The following is a 22,679-nucleotide window of genomic DNA, read 5'->3' as shown; positions in this document are numbered from 1 at the left end:
GTGTAAAGAAAAATAATGTTTGTGTACATATATGTGTGTGTGCATGTATCAGTATACACAGACGTGTGTGTGTGTGTTTACATATATGTGTGTGTATGTGTATATAAATCAAATGTATACACACACACACGTACATATATTTCTTTATTTTTCTGTACACATCTTTCCTTTCCAGCCTGTACTGGCCTCGAGCCTGCAGCGGGTAAGTTTCCCTTCCTATGTCTTTTGCCCCGCACGGAGCGATCCAAGGGCCGCCGGAACTGCGGGGCTGCGCAGGCAACCCTCTGCCCACTTGGGGGAGGGAGCGAGAGGGCTGCGCTTTGCGGCTTTGCCGTAAAGCGGTTGGTAGTGTCGCGCGTTGCGACGGCGGAGGGAGGGAGCGGCTGGCTGAGGCGGCGAGAGGGAGCGCGGGGGGAGGGGGGCTGCGCAGCAAACAAAACCGCCCGTTCGGGCTGCCCCTTCGGCCCTGGGCGTCTGCGTGTCCCGCGGGCCCTGACGGGGCGGCCTGTTGGGGCGGGTGACTGGAGCGAGCGAGCACGGACGGACGGACGGACGGACGGACGGACGCCGCCGCCGCGCGTAGCAGTGAGGAGGGTCCAGCGACTCCTGGGCCGGGCCGAGCTCGACTGCCTCGCCCCACCCGGGGGGGAAGCCTGACACACGCGCCGGCACCAGCCCCACCTCCACACGTCAGGTACGTGGGAGCCTCTCGAGGGCTGGAGGCGAGAGGGGGCTGACCGCTCCTGTGGGGCTCCTTCCCCCAAAAGGTCGGGCGGGGTGAGAGAGACCGGCGGTCCTCCTTAGCGTCACCCCACCGGATGGGGGCACAGCAGGGGTCTTTATACGTTGAAGCCTGAGCCAGAGGCAGGTTTCTGCCCCGACAAGCTTACACTTTAAATGGGGGGGGGGAGAAAGAGGAGATTAAGACATATAGTTATCCATTTTATTCATCAGTTGCCTTTATCTGCCCTCCTTCCTCCTAGGGTGGTGCACGTGGGTCTCTTAGAAAGACCAACAAGCAAATCTCAAGCCTGTTACTTTCACAACAGCCTTGCGAGATAGGCCAGGCCTAGAGATGTGTGAGTGATGCAGACTCACCCAAACTGCAATCCTATACCTAATTTCCTGGGAGGAAGTCCCATCCTTGGGATACCTCAAAATGCCAGATGCAGGGGGGGCACCAGGATGCAGGTCTCTTGTTACCTTGCATGCTCCTTGAGGCATCTGATGGGCCACTGAAGCTGGACTAGATGGGCCTTTGGCCTGATCCAGCAGGACCCTTCTTATGACTAGGGTGGGAGTTCATGGTGGGGGTTGGTGGTTTCTAGCCTAGATGCCTTTAAAGGGGGATGAAACATATTTATGGAAGAAAAGTTTACAAGCCATGATGTGTATATGCAACCCTTTGGTCTAGAAGTGGGATACCTCAAAATGCCAGATGTAGAGGATGGCAACAGGATGCAGGTCTCTTGTTGTCTTGTGTGCTCCCTGAGGCATTTGGTGGACCACTGTGAGATACAGGAAGCTGGACTAGATGGGCCTTTGGCCTGATCCATCGTGCTGTTCTTATGGGTACAGTGGGACTTATTTCTGAGCAGACACACGTAGGATTGCACTCCCAGTCAGTTTCACAGCTGATACAGTGATGTACGCACACAGACACAACCTGTACATGTTTACTCAGGAAGAAACACCACTGAGTTCAGTGGGGCTTGCTTCCAAGTAAATGTGCCTAGGATTGCAGCCTTTGGTTGTGATCATATGGACTTTCATTTGTGAGCAAGCCCAGCTAATCTCCATGGGATTTACTACTGCGTACATATGCATAGGATTGTGGTGTTAGGCTTTCCTTAGCTTGAGCAGATCAGTGTCTCTTGAATAACAGAGTGTTTCTTCTTGTCATATGTTTGCCTTTGAAGCATATGTGTGAGATGAAGAGTGTTCCTGAAACTTGCTGTTTTCAATCACCAGTTAGTTCAGTTTAAAAGGAAGCCTTTCAGTTACACTCTGAATTCCTTTTAAATGGGCTCAACATGACTACAGTACTAACATTTTTATCCCTCCTTCCTTGGCTTATTCATTGTCTCTGCTACTTTGGAAGGTCCTGTTGTGGTTATTTCCATTTACAGAGATGGTGATACTATGGCTTAAGTTGATTTTCTGTAGGTCAGAGAAAATACAAAGTGCCTGTCTGTGGATAAGTTAAGTTTCACTCCCTGGTCTCATTGGTCAGAATAAATTCTCCTCCCCCCCCCCCCCACGAATACAGTGTTTTCATGCCTACAGATTGAGTGTGGATTCTAATTCATGTAGCAGAACATGATATTTTTGAAAAATCTAGAGAAAGCTCATATATGTATGTCATGAGTTAACTAATGGATCATTAATCAGAACTTGAGGTGGTGAGGAATTGTGTGGTGCTTCAGCTGAATATGTGAAGCTTCCTCATCCTGAGTCAGATAGCTAGTTCTTCAGAGTTTTAGACTTTTCTCACCACCTGTTACCTGATCCTTTCAGTTGCTGGGGTTTGAACCTCAGATAGGCCTTAGGTGGAACTTTTTTTGCAGTGGTAAAGGGTAAGGTTGGACAATTGTGCCTTTTGATTGGATATCATGAGTGCCATTGAGGGTGACAAAGTACAGAGTCCTCAAGCTCTATACTCTGTTTAATTTGAAGTTATGGATGCTGTACTGTTTTAGCAATGCAAATGTAACTGTGCCATCATTTGGTGTGTCTTTGAGTTGGAGAGAAGTGATGTAGTCTTGGGAATGGGAGTCTTTATTTTATCTTTTAACACCCTAAACATGTAGAACTGAAGGAGTATGATTTGAAAATACGTGTTAAAGCAATTAGTGCCTAGATGAGACTCTGCTTAGAAACTCTGTGCCTGCTGATTTGAATTCCATGAAAGAAAAACAACATATAAATGGTAAAAATTTGTATAGTGGATAACGAGTTCTTTTTCACATTCATTGTCCCCACAACAGATATTTGGTGGTACCATTTTACAATGAATTTGAAAAAGCATTTACAATGAATTTTCAAAAAATAAGTTCATAGCTGAGCTAAAATGTGAACTATGATTTTTTTTAAGTCTATAGCTTACTGAAGTGATTACTGGGCCTTTCTGGTCCTTGACAAACTTTGTTAATTTAGAATATAGTATAAGAAGAGCTTAGTTGGATCATACCAAATGTCCATTTAATATAGCATCCTGTTTCCCACAGTGGTCAGCCTTATGTCTCCAGGAAGCCTGTATGTAGACCATGAAGGCAGTATCTTTCTCCTTCTGTTGCTTCTTGACAACTAGTCTCCAGAAGTATGCTGCCTCTAAACCTGGAGATTTCATAGCAACATCATGACTGATAACCAGTAATGCAGGCCAACACAGATCTTGCTGACTTAAATGTTAGGCCTATTTCTGGATATATTTGGGATGCTGATTCAAAAAAATGGCATCAGTTTTGTCCTAGTATGATAAGGCATACCCTCTTTAATAAATGGTTCAAGCATCTTCCTTGTGAGGAGGCTATGCTATGTTTTCCTCATCAGGATGCTGCTTGAACCATTCACTTACAAGGCTATGCCATATCTCCAAAACTAGATCTGATAGGGCAGTGTTTCTCAACCAGTGGTACAGGTACCACCAGTGGTACTTGAAGTGGTGTCTGGTGGTACTAGCGGGACCCCTGGACACCTGCTGCCCAGCAGTGAGACCAGGAATGTGGCATAACAAACAGCAGTAAGAGACTCCAAAGCATGCTTTTCTGCACTTGAAAAAGCCCTCTGGTCCACCCTGAGCCTCTTACTAGTGTTTGTCATATCGCTTCTGATCTCCCAAGCCAGGAGTAACTGGCAATGATGTCATCGTCAGTTACTTCTGCTGGTACTTCGAATAGGTGGACCATGTGAAGTGGTATGGTGGAGGACAAACATTAAGAAGTACTGCAATAGGGCAAAACAGATGCCATTTTTTGAATTAGCCCCCCATTTCATATAAAACAACTGTAAATTTTGAAAAAATATTTTTTTCAAGTGACTAAATGTTCCAATTGGTAAGATACCTTCTTCATTATTGGTGTATGCACTTCCACTGTAAACTCGCACACCACAATGAGACACCACTGGTGCTAACTGGAAGTGCTTACTGAAGTGCTTACTGTGGTTTGTTTCCTCTCTGAAAGTCAGAGGGGAGTATTGGAGATGATGTAACGCTAGAGTATATGTCACATAGTGTAGATTACTTATGGTGATATATGAGCAACTTTCTCCACTGTGCAGCCAGTCATTCAGTACTGGTGGAGATTACAGTAGTGCTTGGTCTTATGTATGTTAATAGATAATAGTTTAATATAGTGTCATGAATACAATTGCTATTACAATGAGTTTTTTTTTAAACTGACTGAGACAAGCTGTGAGATCAGAAAATCATGTGGAGCTCTAGACTCCCTTGAAAATAAATGCCTTTATGTTCTTGTGTGTTTGTGTGTGTGTCACTAGCAGAAGTGTTTTCTTTTAAAATGTTAAACATTTCAGTTGCCCAATTCAAGGTAAAATACAAACAAGAGCAAAGTGTGTGTTTTGGGCTGGGGGAGGAAGAAAGTGGCGTATAGTATGTAAGAGTTGGGATTTGCTCTTGCTAAATAGATAGTGAATAGGAACCCCTTTGCCACAGGGTGCATGATCTGGTTAGTGACTAGTTCTCTCCACCAGGATCCATCCAATCTGTATTTACCCCCTGGAGATTTGTTCCAATTGAAGAAGATTTAGAGTATATTTTATTTACAGATCTGGGCCAGATATTCAGAGCAGGAACCTGAAGCTGGAATTTCCAACTTCAGATCCAGTCTTGCTTCTATTGTACTACGCTGAAGTTTGAAATTCTCTGATTCTTATTGATGTGTGCATGTTCTGTGTGTTTGTTTTGGTCTGCTGTTTAGCCTTCCTGCTCCCATTGTTCCATCTTGAATTGTTTTCCAGAGAGACTAACAGTTAATAATGAACTGTGCGTGTGTTGGTCAGTCAATCTTTTTTTGTTAAGAGCATCCCAGAGTTGAATTATGTTTTCTAGAATAAGTTTCTCCAGTTGTGCAAATGTGATTTCAGTGATTGGATTTTTGAAATGGGTGTTTAAGCTTCAGCAAATGTTGGCAAAAATGACTAGACATTGTAGATCAAAAACAAAGGGGATCTTGCCCCTCCCGTCCCCCCCTCAAGAAAAGATAGGTTTTGTGTTATTTTTATTCTTGGCTTTGTATTTAAACAAGTTCATATGGTAGCTGGACATCAGCCTAGTGTACAACACTGAACCTCTGGCTCTAGTATGCCTGGTGGTAGTAATTTTGTATTTAGCCAGCCAGCTGTACCATGCCACTACTGCAATGCTGCTAAAAGAATTCCAAGCTCAGCTACTGTGACACGCCCACCCAAGAGTCTCTGCACATGTGCAGTGTCACTGCCAATCATAAGGTCCTACGAAGGCTGCTAGTAACACCAGTCTCCACATAGCACTGTTGAGCTTGAGTTGACAGCAGCAGTCAGTTGACAGTCTCTCCTACCCTTGCTCAATGTAGCATTGGCTGGTGAAGGCTGCAAGAAAGGGGATCAGCAGTTGCCTCCTATGTAACATCAGTTCTGATATTGAAGGCTTGTGATCTGGAGTGCTGTAGTACACACTGAAGAAGCTTAAGTTCTAATGCTGTACTTAACAGGTGCCATTGTTTCCTCTTCTCAGCTCTGTTAACATTGATTTGTTCCAAAACGAGTTGAAAGTTCATGTAGGGGGGTTGGTGTGCGTGCGCATGTACACATGCATACTGGCTTTTGAAAAGTATATTAATAGAAATATCTGCATCAGTAAACAAGTTTCATCCTCAGTTGTCTGTCTGTGGTGCCCTTTACAATTTACAGCCTTTACAATTTACACTGTGTAGAAGCTGCTTTTTCATGGGTTCATTCCACAACACAACTGTAACATTTAAATACCTACTAACTGCCTGCAACCCTTGCAAATGCCTACAAATGCCCACTTTTTCAAGTGGGTGCTCCTCTTTTTAACAGGGGGAAAGTAACTGGCCCACCTCACCCTAGCAGTGTCTTTTCTAGTAACTATTTGCTGGTGTTCTTTTGCATCTTTTAAGATTATAAGCTCTTTTGGGACAGGAAGCCTTTAGATATTTGATTTTCTCTGTAAACCAACTTGTGAACTTTTTGTTGATAAGGGGTATATAAATACTATTAATAATTAATAGTACAGTACTATATTGTGGCCAAAGCAGATTACTTAAGTTCTTCTAATGCTGTCAGGCTCATACATGTGATTGCAGACCTCTAAATCTTATGGCAGGACTGTAGCTACTGACTTACTACTGCAGTAGCTGCTGCTGCTCAAGGATACTAAAGCTATTTTCCGCCCACCTCCCTGCAATAACATCCAAGACTGAGAGCAGCACTTCAGATCAACCTGCAAAATTGTATTGGTATAACTATGAGCACATAGTATGTATGTCTATGACAAGTCCTATTATAGTCAATAGGGCTTACTCCTAGGTAAGTTTAGATAGGATTGCAACCTTTGTGACATCACAAAACACCCTATTATAGCTGTGCCTTCTTGCTTGTGTCCCTAGAGCTTTGTGCTGCACAGACTTCATGGAGTCATCACTCAGTGAGATTATATGACCTTGCATGTTGAAAAGAAGCACTGTGTCTGAGATAGTGGAGATCTGCAGTGCAACATGGGGCTAAATAGGCCAATACCATACAATAGGCTAAATTGGCCCACCTCACCCCAGCAGTGTCTGTTCTAGTGGCTGTCTGCTGGTATTCATTTGCATCTTTTTAGATTGTGAGCCCTTTTGGGACAGGGAGTCATTTAGTTATTTGATTTTTCTCTGTAAACCGCTTTGTAAACTTTTAGTTGAAAAGCGGTATATAAATACTGTTAATAATAATAATAATAATTAATACCAACATGAGCAAGTTTTTTATCTGGTTCTTTCTTCTCCTCACCACTCCTTGATCAAACTCACTTTTCCCATGTTTCTGCTCTTTGCCATGTCAATATGTGGTTGTCCTCGCAGAAACCATATTGTCGCCTTTGCTCAGCAGTTAATGTTACAGTCACTAGGTTCTTCAACCTGGCCCAATAATAATGGGCATGCACACTGAGTTGGGAGCAGAAATGCAGAAGCACAAATGCAGGTGATGATTTTTGCAGTGGTCTCTTTTGCCACTTAGCTCCCTTGCTACCCATAATAAATGACTAACAGTACAATCCTATGAATGGTTACTCAGCAGTAAGTTTCATTGTGTTCAGTGTGGCTTATGTCCAGAAAAACGTACATAGAATTGCAGTCTAAGTCACATACACACAATTGCATGCATAGGTATAGAGAAAAAGAAAACATTGTAAAAAGTGGGATCAGATCTCTGTGAAACATTAGAGATATAAAGTAGTGCAGACATTTGACCCACTGTTTACATTTTTTAATACTTGTTCCTATGCATTTGCACACACATGCAACCAGCCAACTGAGGATAACCATGCAACTGACCCTGCCCTTCCTCTCTTGTAGTTCATAAAAGCTTATGATGTACAGTAATTGTTAGTCCTTAAGGTGCCATAGGGCCTTGCTATTTGCTGCGATGAGCTAACACACGCTACCCCTTCGGAAGTTCTAAAACAATTTTAATGACTTTTGTGTGTGTTTCCAATTTCAGTTCAGAGTGCTGATCTTAACTTTTAAAACTCTCTGTGGCCAAGGTATCTGAAGAGCTACTTGTTCTTTGAAGTCATTGCCACAGGCTCTTTTTTGGGTACCCCCACCTGCTAAGGTTAAGTGGGTGATGATTGAGAATTCAGCTTTCTCTGTAGTGCCCTTCCAATGACCATGCACCTGTTGCTCACTCTGAGTTTTATTTGCCCAAGCCTTTAATCTAAGATTGTGTTGAGTGTGTTCTTAATCTACCTGCTCTTCCACTCCTGCATTTTAAAACATTTTATTTTGCATTATCTCAATGTCTTTATTTTTTAATACATATGAAACATTTATGTTGTAATCTGGTGTATCACCTTGGAAAAAGTCTTATTGATAAGACAGAGTAGCAGTATAGTAAATAAAAATAAATGACGCCATGCCAAGTTTGATCACAGTGGGGCATCTTTATTAAGCCTTTTGTCCATTCCATCATGAAAACCTTCATTCACCAAACCCTTAGAAGGGTTAATGCAGTGTCACTGAGTTCTGAATCTCTCTTGGTAACATATTGTCCAACATCCATTTCTAACAAACCCATGTCACAAAAGTAAAGTTCTGTTCTACCTAGCTGTTACTAGGAAATAGTAGGTGGGTGTCTTTCCTGACAGTTGAGTGGTGATCAGAAAGCCTTGCTATTACTCTCCTTGGCGCTTTTCTCAGTTACTTGAATTCCATGCTTTTCCTGAACGTGTTATCACCTTCTCCCTTCTCAGTAAGCAAAATGGAGTCTTCCTGGTTCTGTCATGTATAGTAGACATGGTCATCCCTATCGAATTTTCCACATTTTATGGGAACCTGGAGCATCAAGTTGAGGATTATCTTATGTCTTTGGTTAGTATTTTTCAGAACATGGACCTTGAGAACTGGAGAAGAGTTCTTTTAGAGCTGCAGTTCCCAAACTCCCCAGGAGTTCAGGACCCACAATAAGTCCTTGCAGGGGAGGGGGAATGCAGTGACGCGATCCCCAAGATCACACAGCTGCCAGGGTCACAAGGGGCTTTGTTTTACTTGCAGGATGCAGTAGCAGCTTTCTGGGGGTGCGGAGAGCCCTGTGGAAGCCACCACAGGGCTCCCCAAGCCTCAGAGTGTAATAATAACTATCGTGACTCACTTCCAGTTTCACAATTGCAAACCAGAAGTGGGTTGCAATTATTATTTTTGCATTCTCCAAGGCATGGGGAGTTCTGTGGAGGCTTCTGTGGGGCTCCTGCTGCTCCAGCTGCTCTACATCCTGTAAGTAAAACAAAGCCCCCTGTGCACCTGACAGCGACATGATCCTGGGGATTGTGTCACTGTATTCCCCTTCCCTGCCCCTTAAAGGGGCAAAAGTAGAGGTCCTCAGCTAGATCTACTGTTAGCTAGATATTTCCCCAGAATCCTTTTTTATTTGTGAAAGTGCAGAACCATAAAGACACAATTTATATCCTTTTAATGAGCTTCATGTGAAGTTGTGAGATAAAAAGGCTCAGTTTTACCAAGACTAATCAACTAGCTCCCTCTCTTCTCATAAGCTTATGTCTGTTACGTCAAGGACTAGCATGTCATTGAAGGGTCTGGAGACTTTGGATTATGCAGTTGTTTAGTTCTTATGGAGTGGAAACCACTATTTGGTTGTGAGCAATTTGTTAAAAATTTTTGTTAAAAGTTGTATGATTCCACTGAGGGTCTAGGACAGGGGTGTCCAAAGTTTTTGGCAGGAGGGCCACATCAGCTTTCTGACACTGTGTCGGGGGCCAGGGGAAAAAAAGAATTAATTTACATTTAAAATTTGAATAAATTTACATAAGTTTACACAAATGAATATATTAAAGATGAACTTATATGAATGAATGAAGGTCTTGCAATAGCTCAATGCCTATAAAAGGCCTTGCACAAACCAAGGCTGGCCTTTCCTTTGCTGCCACTGCTGCATCACAGATGTGAAACAGCAAGCAGGGAGGGAGCTCTCATCCCACAGTTCACGTGAGAGGTCAAACAGTCGCCCTCATGCTGAGAGAAGTTGCATTGGGCCAGTGCGGGCTTCAACAAATCTCCAGAGGGCCAGAGGCTCATTGGAGACTGGGGGCTCCCTGAGGGCCGCATTGAGAGGCCTTGAGGGCCGCAAGTGGCCCCCGGGCCAGGGTTTGGGCACCCCTGGTCTAGGAAATGAAGGTAAGCTGTTAAAGTTTTCCAAACTTAATTGCTCATTAAACTAGAGTCACTAGCCCTTTGGGTTTTCTCAGCAGTCACACCAGATGTACGCTGTAGCTAATGGTAAATCTGGCAACATACCCCTTCATTACACCTAGTCTCTCCTGCAGCCCTGATTCTTCACAGCAATAGAAGCATCAACTGCTAATTGGAAAGCGATGAACATCAGCAGATGCATTCATTATCATGGGAGCAAGAGGATGTTGGGCGTGCAGGATCCTAGTCAGACCCTTGTGTAGCTTTTTACCTGCAGTGGTTTTCTCTCCCTGTGTCTCTGTAAAATGTACCCCCTGCAGAATCCCCAGATTCTCAACTTTCTGTTATTTTAAGAGAGAGTTTCTAGGTCATGGGTAAAACTAGGAAATGTGTGCACAGTTCCTGTTAAGCAATGGTGTATGAGATGTGTGTCATCAGGTGAAGTTTTAAATAGTCAAGATGCCTTTACTCAAGCCCCTTTCCACTTACCCATTAACAATAATGTTTGTATGGTTCTCCTTGGGGTGCAGTGCACTTCTATATACTGTATCGTTTTCAGTCTTTACAACAACCCTGTAAGACAAGTATTGTTTTCATCTTGCAACTCGAGAGCGAGCCTGAGGAAGGATTGCCAAAGGCTACCTAATGAGTTCATGGCAGAAGTGAGATTTCATCCAGGGTAGTGCCGAGTCACAGCTCAGTCTTAGTCAATATGCTATTTCAGTAAGTCTTGCCCTTCTCCCTATATGTTTGTTGCTTTCAGGCAAAAAAAGTTTATTCTCCAAGGCCTTCTTGGAGCTTAACTGGAATTTTGATCTTTTATTATGTGCAACTGAAAAAAATAGTATGGTTGTGAAAATATTTTTATTGTTTGTTAGTTTTGTTGTCCTCAAATTATGTAGAAAGGTAGATTTTTAAAAATCCATTTAATTGTTTTATATAGCCAGTGCTTTCTTAGTAGAAAGGCAGTCAATATTGTTATGCTCTAGTCCTGTTTCCAAGTTGAAACACTCCTAGGGCCCAGTCCTATCCAACTTTCCAGCACTGATGCAGCTGTACCAATTGGGTGTACACTGCATCCTGCAGTGGGGTGGGTCAGTCACGGAGGCCTCTTCAAGGTCAGGGAATATTTGTTGCCTTACCTCAGAGCTGCATTGGCACTGAAAAGTTGGATAGGATTGGGCTCTAAACCGTTGTAGTCCTTTCACTAATTGAACTGACACTTGTCTCATTACTTGCTTCTTGTTGTACATCTTCCATTCTTCTGCATGCTAATTGAAACATGGTAACTTGGTGATGCTATCTATGTATGTATGTGGTAGAGATACACTATAGTTATATAAAAACACTTCTTGAGAGGAAAGATGTCAAATTCTGAATTTCCACATACTTTTCTGCAACTTATTTAAAAGGGAAGTACAGCATGTCCCCGTATCCACGGATTTGGTAGCCATGGTTTTAGTTATCCACAGAGAGCATGGAAACCAGGGACACCTCTTAAAAAGATAGGAGAACATTATAAAAATGTTCCAAGATTTTTTAAACTTTCCCCTATCTTTTTAAAGGCGTCCCCAGTATCCACGGTTTCAGGTATCCACAGGGGAGTCTGGAATGGAACCCCCAGGGCACACCTGTATATCTTGGAGTTGCCAGCAAGTAGCTGCCTGACAACTGCTGTTTACCTTGTTCAGTATTTGAAGAGTAACAAGTATGCTTTGTTTTTATCTCTGTCAAGGCCTTCCCTGCTGTTTTCCATGTCTCAATGGACTCCTAAATGTAAAATAGTCTATACTCTAGAAGCGGATATGAAGAGTGACGTTTCCTCTGGTGCACCAAAGAGTCAGGAAAGTCTGAAGGGGATCCTCTTGAACCCTCACTCCATTGATGCCACCAAAAGCTTTCCTGAAGAAGTGAAGATGATTGCCAGCAAGGTAGGGGATGAATTTTCTCACCTGTGTAGTGACTCTCAAAAGCAGAAGGATGTAAATGGAAATCGTCCAGAACAAGAAACAATTGTCATGCGGAAGAAGCGCAAGAGCCAGCAGGCTGGCCCTTCATATACACAAAACTGCAGCAGTAAAGAGAACCCACGAATTTTAGGATTACGGCAACACCTTGATACTCAAAGTGAGGACAACGACTCCTCTTTTAGTGACTGTGTCTCTTCACCTTCATCTAGTTTGCATTTTGGTGACTCTGATACGGTGACGTCTGATGAGGACAAAGAGATGGCCCCTGTAAGGCACACTCGAGCGGTGCTGAATGCATCAAGCAGAACTCATGGTTCTCGGCCACAGAAATGGCCCCGAACGGAGACGGAATCCGTTTCAGGATTATTAATGAAAAGACCCTGTTTCCACAGCAGTAGTTCCCTGAGGCGGCTCCCCTATAGGAAACGCTTTGTGAAGACCAGCTCCTCTCAGCGGACACAAAACCAAAAAGACCGGATTTTAATGCAGCGGAAAAAAAGGGAGGTAGTAGCTAGACGAAAGTATGCTTTGCTGCCCAGCTCTAGTAGCTCCAGTGAGAACGACCTCAGTAGCGAATCCTCTTCCAGCTCATCCACTGAAGGAGAGGAAGAAATCTTTGTATCGACCAGTGAAAACCACCAAAACAGTACGACTGTTCCCTCAGGTAGAACTGCCTCTTTGTTGAATAACTGAATTAGCTTAGCATGCATGAAGTTTACCCTAACCTTTTCTCTAGAGCCTTGGTCAGCAACTATTTTTTCCAGAGAATGAGGGGTTTGATGGGCCAAAGGTTCAAGGGTGAGGAGGTTGATGAACCAAAAGTTCAATTATCCAAAGTGGTCTACCCAATTACTTGCAGCTACTGTCTCCTGTCAAGAATATGAGTTTGGCCTGAGCACTTCCCCTTTCTTATTCCTCATCTACAGGCTACTAAAATAAAGCTACTTGCATCTCTTGCAAGTAACAAGGCAAAATCAGAAGGCAAGACTGGAGAATTAATGGGTTAGGTGGCTCTGTACCCTGTCAGTAGATGTGTAGGAGATCCTGATTATTTCTGGAGCAATACAAAAGCAAAGGTGGGAAGGACACTGCACTTGCAGTCCTTTGTGTCACACTCCTGATGACCTTAGTGGTAGCACCCCATTGTAAATATCTTGGGCTTAGAAAGGGCCAAAGGATCATGAAATCCAGCATCTTCCCACATAGTCAAAACCACAGTGTGCCACAGAGTATAAACAAAATGCTCTACCTCAAGGCAGTAGGTGCATTTGCAGAGAAATAAATCTCAAACTTGCTTTTCAGTCTGATTCAGGGATTATTGTATTTTTACCACCTCAGTCTCATCCACCCAAAGCAGAATTTCTAGGGGGGGGGGGGGACTTTTGGAATCTGCCTGCATACTACTGGCAATTGCTAAAGCTGCAGAAGTATTTCATGAATGATAAGAAAAGGAGCTTTCATCTACTCCAGGTGGTTGAAAAAGGAAAAAAGAGCAGGTGGTTGAAAAAGAAAAAAAGAGCACCCTTTGTGTTGCTTTTGGTGCATTTGCTGACCATGCATTGGTGTGTTTGAATTTGCAGTATTTGTTCCTCCATCCCACCTTGTAAAATTCTCTTGAGTCACTTCAGTATAACTGTTTCTGTAGCACTGTGCACATCATTTACATTCCAGAGAATGTAGGTTTTTGGGGTAGGTTTTTGAAGTGTGTGTCTTTGGAGATTTGAGAATGTGTAAATAGTGGTCATTGAAGTCTCCTGTTAATGGAGTAGAAGTTCTAACTCTAGTACAGCTACTTGTCTCATAACTTTTATTCTCCTTCCTACATGCCTCTGCTATTTTCACTTACCTCTGTTGCTTCTCTTGCCACATCCCACTCACTGACACGCTTGTGGCTGGGTTCCTAAGCAGTGTTCTAGTACAGAGGTTAACATGCAGATCTAGTAAACCTTTTTTAAACATTCCCCTCCATCTTCAGGCTAGAACTAGTTAATGCAGTGGTTCTCAAACTGGTGGATCGTGACCCACCAGTTTGTGTAACACTTCCCCCGTCTCTTTAAGGGGCAGGGGAAGGGGAGGGAGGCAGCAACGTGATCTCCAGGATCACATTGCTAAGGAGGGCGAGGGAGGGTGTGTGTGCCTTACTTTGCATGATCCTGGGCTGAAGGAGGTGCAGGCAGCCCTGCACAGCGCTCCCCGACGCTTGGAACCTGCAAAAGAAGCGGGTGCAAAGCACTTCCGTTTTGCAAGAGATGCTTTGCGCCTGCTTTTTTAGCAGGTTCCAAGCGTCGGGGAGCACTGTGCAGCGCAGCCTGCACCTCCTGTAGCCTGCTACAGCCCAGCATCATGCAAAGTAAGGCACAAGCACCCCTTTTGTAAGGCACAAGCACCCCTATCCTGGGGATCGCATTGCTGCCCTAGCCCCTCCACACAAGAACCTACGGAGGGAGTAAAGCTCCCTCAAAGTTTGAGAAACCCTGTGTTAATGTATTCTCACAACAGAGAGCGATTTCTAAGCTTTGTTCCAGTTAGAACGGGTTTTTTGGTAGTGTTTGAAAAATTGCCCATGTGATCAACAAAGAAAGTATTTAGCTGAGTAGAGATGTACATTAACTACTGTGTTCATGGCTGGGGTGTCCTTTGTAAAACGTCTTGGTAGATTCATGAAGGACCAGCTTTACATATGACTAAGCTGTACTTGGAAATTGAGTACATTGTGATCAGGTGGCCCTCAAGAGTTCCCTATAACCAGACTGTTAACAGTCCAGGAAAGGTTGGAAAAATTCCTAGTGCTGTGAAATGCTTAGCAATTTAAATTTTTCCCAACCTTGCTGTGTCATTATTTTTGTAATTAAAAGAGGTTTTGAGGGAACTTTGGCCTAAGTTATTTGTGCCACACAATGTCTTGAGGTTGTAGACTAAAGGCATGTAATACAACCACCTTGCCAAAGCTAAACATGTCTGGGTTTGAGCAGTGCCTAGAGGGGAGGCAGCCTATGAACCCTATGTACACTGCCTTGAGTTCTGTTCAGGAAAAGCACAATATGAGTTTCAGTAAACCATGTGATGGTACTCTGATGTCATGTTTGAAGACATCTGCAAACAAGGAAGAGCTACTTAGCCCTTAGCTGTTTTTGGCTGATCAAATAAATAGCTGTCCCTTGTAAGGAGGGAAACTTTCAGGCACAACTGAAAGGGCTGTAGTTTCATAAAAGTAAGTTTAGCTACCACAGACTAGTTGTTCTACTACTTTCTTTCCTTCTTACATTTTCTGAAATGTTCATTGATTACCTCTGTTTTGCATCATACATATTTGATACCCTGTGAAATAGAATCATAATGCAACTTGTTTGGGTCTCCTGTTCTCCCTCTTTGCATCTTTCTTTGCAGGGAGTATTGATGAAGACGTTGTGGTGATTGAAGCATCCTCCACTCCCCAAGTCACTGCCAATGAAGAAATCAACGTTACCTCAACAGACAGTGAAGTAGAGATTGTAACAGTTGGAGAAAGTTACCGGTAAGACTTCTGCTGAATCTTCTGGCAGCTTGTGTAAACCTTTCTTTGAGTAAAATAGTGATCATAGTATTTGTGTTCCAGGTAGGGTGGTTTTTTCCTAAACACCCGTGAGTGTCAATTTCTCGGATTTTTTTTGGCGTATCTTATTTAATTCTGTAGACTTTTGATTAGAGCCTCCTAGAGTTGCAGTCAGGATAGAGTTCCCTGTAACTGGACTGTTACACACTCTAGGAAAGGCTGGGAAAATTCCTAGTGCTGTGAAATGCTTAGCAATTTGAATTGTTTTTCCAACCTTACTGTGTCATTATTTTTGTGATTAAAAGAAGTTTTGAGAGAACTTTGGCCAAGTTAGCTGTCATTTTAGTGGTGTATTAAATCCTTATCCTTTCATTTTGCTTTAACCTCCCTTGGTAATCAGGAAATTCTTCAGTATTAAATCTTGCTGTAGATCAGGGGTTCTCAAACTAGTGGGTCGCGATCTACCAACTTGAGAAGCCCTGCTTCTGTCCCTTTAAGGGGCCGGGTCAGAGAATGATGACGCAATCAGAACAATCACACCAGAACAATTGCAAAACCATAAGTTAGTCACAATCTCGTTTTTTAAGCATTTTGAGCTGCAGGGCTCCCTTGGAGGCTGCTGCAGATAGGGGTAAGTACATAAAAAGCCCCTGTGAACCCGGCGGCGTCATCATTCCAATCATGTTGTCGTCATCCCCCTGTCAAGACTTATCTCAGTTATCAAACTCCCTGTGAGTTTGAGAACCACTGCTGTAGATCATTTATTACTCCTTTAAAAAAAAGTCATTTTGAAATATCTATTGCCTTTAAACTAAAAAACTATTTTCTGTTGATAAAACAGATGAGGCTCTGCCCCTTCATTTATACCCCATTATCTTGTTTAATTGGGCCACTGTGTCTGCCAGTTCTAAAGGTTATATGACAGCCATCCTGAACCATAAAAGTTGTCTCATTTATTTGAAATTTTCTATCCCACTTTCCATCCACTTGTTAGACCAATGCAGAAATACAAAATCAAAACATATTCATGCTATAATAAAATCAGCAGTCAGAACAGATAACAGGTAAGAAAATCTAGCTCATCAGCAGTTCTTTTTTTTTTTTTTTTAAGTCTCTAGGGCTGAAGTCCCATGCACACTTTCCTGGGAGTAAGGACCATTGAATTTAATGAGGCTTTTTCAATAGACATGTCTAGGATTGTGCTGTCAGTTGAACTTCCCTCAAAGACCCATTTTTAAAACGAAAAACCAGGTATTCACTGGGCACTAGTAGGTAGTTGGAGATACAAGATGCCAGAGTGCTGCAACTGAAAAGGTTCTGCTCCTTCTTTCCATCTACAAAACCTCAGTCTAGTTTTGATATTTTGAGCTGAAAGGCAACTAGCTTCCTTTATGATTACACTCTAATATGTTTTACAAGTGCCTAATAAGTACTTGTCTTGCACGCAGCCAGTTAACACATAACTCACTTTATGAGGTTGCTTCATAACTTTCCAGAATTTGTCCTTTGCCTCAGTCTTGTGAAAGGTTAACCCCGCCATTGAATGAGAATATAAAATGAGGCAACAATTGTGGGTTTATGTTTAATATGTAGTTCCTTTTTCTTAAATTTTTCTTTACTCTGAGTCTTACAGTTTGGCTGTTGTTGTCTTCCTTGTTCCTGCTTCAACAAATCACACACACATATATTTTATTTGTGTTACTGCATGCAAAAACCTCCTCCCTGTCAATCTAGGATATTTCTGTGGCTACACTAGAGGAAAATATATACTACTTAGACTGTCAACTGTTTTGGTCTTTGTCTTGCATTCATGCTTGGAGCTGTTAGCCTTGATCAAACTGCTTGTAGAACATCTGTTAGTGCCTTGATCAAAGAAAAATGGAATACTTTCTGCAAAATTCTGAATTTTAGCCAATGTGAGCTGAGTATAAAGAGGTTGCTCTCTTTCCAGCCTCTCAAGAAGTGCGAACCCTTCTTCCACTGAAGCTAGCAGCAAAAATATTAGCAATATCACTTTTAGATGTTACATTTGAACCCAGCCCCAGCGAACTTTCTGTCTTCCTAAGCCCATTCTCATCATGTAAAATCAACTGGCTGTTTAGCAGCTGAGTGTTCTATTTATTTTACATTTTTTTGTCCTGCTTTTCAATCAAAGGACCTCAAAGGTGACTCTCAAAACATTAAAACAATACTGAAAATTCCCCAGTGTTCTGCCAACCACTGATCGAGACCAAAGTGCCCCTTCTCCCTTCTGCAGACCATCCAAGGGCAATGAAGGTATTCTTGGTCACAGCTAAAAACATCCTCCTATTGCATTTGAGCACTGTGAGTTGCAACCCACCAGCCTGGGAAGCCCTGTCTCTGCCCCCTTAAGGGGCTGGGCAGGGGGATGGTGGAGTAGGATCCCAGCAGTAGGATCCCAGGATCACACCATCATTGGGGACAAAGCAGTTTTTAAAAACTCACTTGCCAGTGCTTGCCTCCAAGGAGTTCAGGGAGCCCCGTGAAGCCTTCTGCAGGGCTCCCCATGCCTCAGAATGTCTAAAAATAGCAATCGCGACCCACTTCTGAGTTGTGATTGCTGCTGCAAGGCATTCTGGGGCACAACTTGGCAGCCATTAGCAAGTATCAGGGCAACGACTTCTGTGTCTCATTGACAGGGATTACAGAATGAATCTCTGTCATTAAGGAACAAATACTTGTACTATTTATTTATTGAAGGCAAAGGATGGCCATAACCCAAAGGACATCGTGTTCTTTAAAAAAAAAAAAAAAAAAAAAAAGTACCCATGACTGGATGAAGGCCTGTGATTCTAACAGGCTTGAAACTGACATGGTACTTTCTCTGATCAGGAGATGTAGTGAAAGGTTGGAGCTTTCAGTTCGTTACCATGGCTTCCTATTTCTTTGTATCAGATTAAAATAGCACTCCGAGGTATCTAAGAGAACATAAATATAAAAAGTATGAATTAAGGTTAGAATGTGGTGGAAGTATAATGTAATAATAATATAATACAGGTATTTCTATACCGCATTTCTTGGTCCTCAGATTTCTCCTTAGACTTTATTCAAGGCGGTTTACATAGGCAGGCAATTTTTAAATCCCCATAGGGATTTTTACCATTTGAAAGAAGGTTTCTATCTTTCAAGAAACCACAACATTCAGATGTTTCATTCTTGATCTGGTCGCACATTCTGGCCTCCATCCTCCCACGCTCAGAGCAGGTGGAATAGCTCGGCTCAGCTTGTCAGCTGCTTCAAGGTCACACGGTGCTGGTGGCCTCGAACTGGCGACCTTCAGATGTTATCTTCAGGCAAATGGAGGCTCAACCCTCTAGACCAGACCTCCTGCCCAAAGTAGTAACACTGCATTGCTTCATTAGACCTCTACATTCATGGTGCAAAAGGCAGCATATGTCCCATTTTTAACCCTTGATACCATAACTAATACTGCGCACATGCCTGTGTAGGATAATGTATTTAGTTGCAATATGGATATACTTGTGTGCGTATTTATGTAATGGGGTGAACTGAGTATTATCAGCCTTGTCTGAGTATCTTGTATTCAGTAGTTGCACTGCAACTAGTGAAAAAGCTGTTGGCGTCGTTGCATGTAGCAAGGTATCTAAATGTAATAGGTTATCCATAAGGAACAGGCAGAAGAAAAATGGAAGAATACTGGCCAATTTTTGGTGTCCTATTTTATAGTCTGATCATTGCTGGGATGCTTATAAAGTACAGGTGAACTCCAATATCCGTGAATTCGGTATCTGCTGTTTCAGTTACCCACTATTCCATGAATACCAGGGACACCCTTTGGAAAGATAATGATAGTGAATGCTAAAAATAGTTCTGTTTACCTTAGTACAGCAAAATCACTGTGTTTTCAGGGCTGCAGGCAGCCTTCTGCGTTGCCTGCAGCTTCTTTCTGGTCTATCCAAGGTTCTTCCTTTCTCCCAGTGTCACTCCAGAATGCATTGCATTGTGCATCTTGATGCTGTAAGTTGTGTCTTATGTTTTTTAGCAGGAGTGCAAACCTGAGATCATGTAACAAATGATGCCATAACAGTTAAGAGTTCCTGGATCCTGATTAATTATCATGCGTTAATGGGCCATGGGTTTTTGGTTTTGCTTTTTTTCTTAGAGTAAACTGCACACGATTGAAGTCAAACCACATCTGAACTAGAAAACAATATACTTTAAGCTAATCAGTCTTTAATGTTCTTTGAGCAATCCATTGGCAGAGCAGACTGCAAATGTGATCACCCTTACTAACATATTGAAAAAGCAAAGCCTCCCATGTTCCAAGCAACTGCCTTTTCTTTGTCAGGTCTCGTTCATCACTTGGGCATTCAAGATCTCACTGGGGCCACAGTTCAAGTTCCCACACTTCACGACCACAAGAGCAGCGGAATCGTAGTAGAATCTCCACAGTCATCCAGCCACTGCGACAGAATGCAGCAGAAGTGGTGGACCTTACAGTGGATGAGGATGGTAAGTGGCAGTGGTAGCAACAACCAGCTTATGATGTCTCATTACAAGTGAGAAGTTAGTGTTTAGTAAAAGAAAAAGAGGCCTACTTGCCTAGACAAGCTCAGGCCTATCTCTCACAATCATTTGTTTCAGGAAAAGGTTGCTCCCTAAAGATTCATGCCATGTCAGCGTAACATCCTGCCCTGCCCCATCCCCAGGTTATTGCAGAAATTCTAAATTTCTGTAGCTTCTCCCACACAAAAAACTTCTATGATTGGAAGAAATTATGTTAACGAAAAGCATTTTTTAAAAAAATATTGTTTTCATCCTTAACTCATTTGCAGAACTTAGAATTGCACAGAGACAGTGGCGTCACTAGGATTTGCGTCACCCAGTGTGGGAGGCCTGCGCATCACCCCATGCAGTGGGCGGAGCAACGCCCCAGGTGGTGGGTGTGGTGATGTACTATTGCCCCGCCCCCACTGGTTTTTTGGCTGCACCTTTCGATAGAACATAGATATTTCAGTGTGGTTTGTTTCATTGCATTCTGCATGAAATTACGCATTGATTGATACATAACATGATGGGATTATTCCACCAAATTCTGATTTTAGTGATTTTGAAAACTTGTAGAGTCACATACGCACACCCACTGTCAACTTACTATCACCTTACTGCAGCAGTTCTCAAACTTTTAGCACTGGGACCCACTTTTTAGAATGACAATCTGTCCAGGACACATTGGAAGTTATGTCATGGCCAGAAGTGACATCATCACTTTTAAAATAAATAATTATAAATAATTAAATTAAAATAAAAGAAATAATTAAATAAGGGGGAGCCAGTCCTGTTCCACCAAGTGAATCTACTCTGAAGTAAGTCCCATTGTGGTCAATGGGGCTTACTCTCAGGAAAGTGTGGGTAGGATTGCAGCCTGTGAGCCAAATCCTGTGCATGTCTACTCTGAAGAAGTCCCATAGTGGTCAATGGGACTTACTCTCAGGAAAGTGTGGGTAGAATTGCAGCCTGTGAGCTCAAGCCTATGCATGTCTACTCAGAAGCAAGTTCCATAGTGGTCAATGGAGCTTACTCTGTAGCCTGCCTGCAATAGCAACCCCCCAAAAAGAATCAGTGAGATTTCAGCCCTCCCCAGTGCCCAATTTAAAGTTCTTCTATTTCAGGCATATCAAGATAAAGACCCACCTGGCTTTGCAAGTGCAAAATAGAAAACATGCCCCTTTCCAGTTCAAGCCTCTTTTCTTTGTCCTTTTTAGTGGGGGGGGGGGCTGCCTTCTGGAGCATTTGTTGCATTCCAGCTCCATCAGATTGGGACCCTTCTGGTGTCCTCACATTCACCTTTGCCTGACCTGATCACAAGCCAAGGCACATCTGCCTACTCACAAGTAAACGTGACCATGTGGCTGAGTTTGCTTTCCATGGAGCTCAATAGACTGCAGGAGTGAGGGAGGGACCTCCTTCTCAGGTGTTTTGGGGGGCTTCATTCATTGGATGAGGACCATTCTGATGTCCTTGGTGTCCTCTCTGCCTGCCCTTTCCAATGGACTAAGGCAAGTGTGCCTACTTGCAAGTAAATGCGGCCACATGGCTTAGTTTCAGGCTCAGACTCGCAGCTGGGAGGGAGGGACCTTCTTGGGTGTTTTTGGGGGGCTGCATTCATTGGATTTGGAGCAATCTAGTGTCATTGGATTCCTCTCAGCCTGCCTTTTTCCATGGACTATGGCAAGTATGCCTACTCACGAATAAACGGGCAATACGGCTCACTTTCACTTTCCATAGGGCTCCATGTATTTCTTCTTCCAGTTTTTTGGCCTTAACTTTTGAACAAAAGGAGCGATTGCAATTCTGTTTCTTGCATTGCACTCCGCTGTCCATTCTGCATCCAACGGTGTATGGCATGACAGGTTAGCTCCTAACGCCGCGATGTTAGTGCGTCCTCCCCCAGGGCATCACCAGCACATCACCTGGTGCGGCCCACACCTCCTGCACCCTCTAGCGACGCCAGTGCACAGAGATGCCTTCTGCACTGGATCAATTGTAGGCATTGTCAATCTGGGTTCAGATCTCTGCTCACCCACAAAATTGTTGGCTTCACGTGGGTCAACACGGCTTTAATAACTGGATTGGGCTTGCTTCCCCTGCTTAGCATAGTTGATGAAATCCTCTGTATTCAGGAGATTTTGACCTGATTTGCTAAGACCTGTGTTCTGCTGAACTGTGACCATTGGGGCTGCAGCCTTCAATCAATAACTTGGTGTGATCTATCAATTTTATTTTGCATTAAAGTGATCTCCCCTCTTGCATGCAGACTATTTCTATCCTTTTACCACTGAATGAAAAATCTGGGTTTTTCAGTTTCATCAAAACAGGAAAATAGGTTGTCTTTCAGAATGAAAGTATAGAGATGTTCCTTCTAACAGTAAGAATCATGAGCAACTGAATTTGAGAGCACTTGATTAAAAGCATGGCCAAAATTTGTCTTTAACTTAGATCTTAAGCAGTGTTGATAGGCTTTGAATTTGTTTTTAAATCATTTTAGTTCTGGTGTGGTATTGTGACAATGTGCCTGATATCTGATGGGTTGAGTATGAAATGTAGTCTTGATTTAAAATGGCAATTGCTATCACTTTTCTGCATGACCACAAGCTTGGTAAAACATAGCCTTACCTCTCTGTTTGGAAATTAGTCCCAAATGCACCCCAAACTCAGGGTGAGCTACAACATTAAAATGACACATCAGCAATGTCTTACTCATAAACC

At 42.9% G+C, this 22,679-nt stretch overlaps 1 protein-coding gene across 3 annotated transcripts in view; it reads left to right on the top strand.

Moving 5' to 3' along the window:
* The first annotated feature begins 420 nt into the window (after positions 1–420).
* RNF111 (ring finger protein 111) overlaps positions 421–22,679 on the top strand; it is a 40,050-nt gene continuing 17,791 nt past the window's right edge. For all 3 annotated transcript variants that reach the window (XM_066636011.1, XM_066636010.1, XM_066636008.1), the window contains exons 1-4: positions 421–694; positions 11,662–12,560; positions 15,284–15,410; positions 19,759–19,922. In XM_066636011.1, coding sequence (XP_066492108.1) covers positions 11,681–12,560; positions 15,284–15,410; positions 19,759–19,922 — 1,171 coding nt within the window. In that variant the 5' untranslated portion in view covers positions 421–694; positions 11,662–11,680. The remainder of the gene's footprint in view (positions 695–11,661; positions 12,561–15,283; positions 15,411–19,758; positions 19,923–22,679) is intronic.

This window comes from Tiliqua scincoides, chromosome 8 (assembly GCF_035046505.1).
Source record: "Tiliqua scincoides isolate rTilSci1 chromosome 8, rTilSci1.hap2, whole genome shotgun sequence".
NCBI classification, from domain to species: domain Eukaryota; kingdom Metazoa; phylum Chordata; class Lepidosauria; order Squamata; family Scincidae; genus Tiliqua; species Tiliqua scincoides.
The sequence above is the reverse complement of the archived record's forward strand: the minus strand, read 5'-3'. Positions and strand labels throughout refer to the sequence as shown.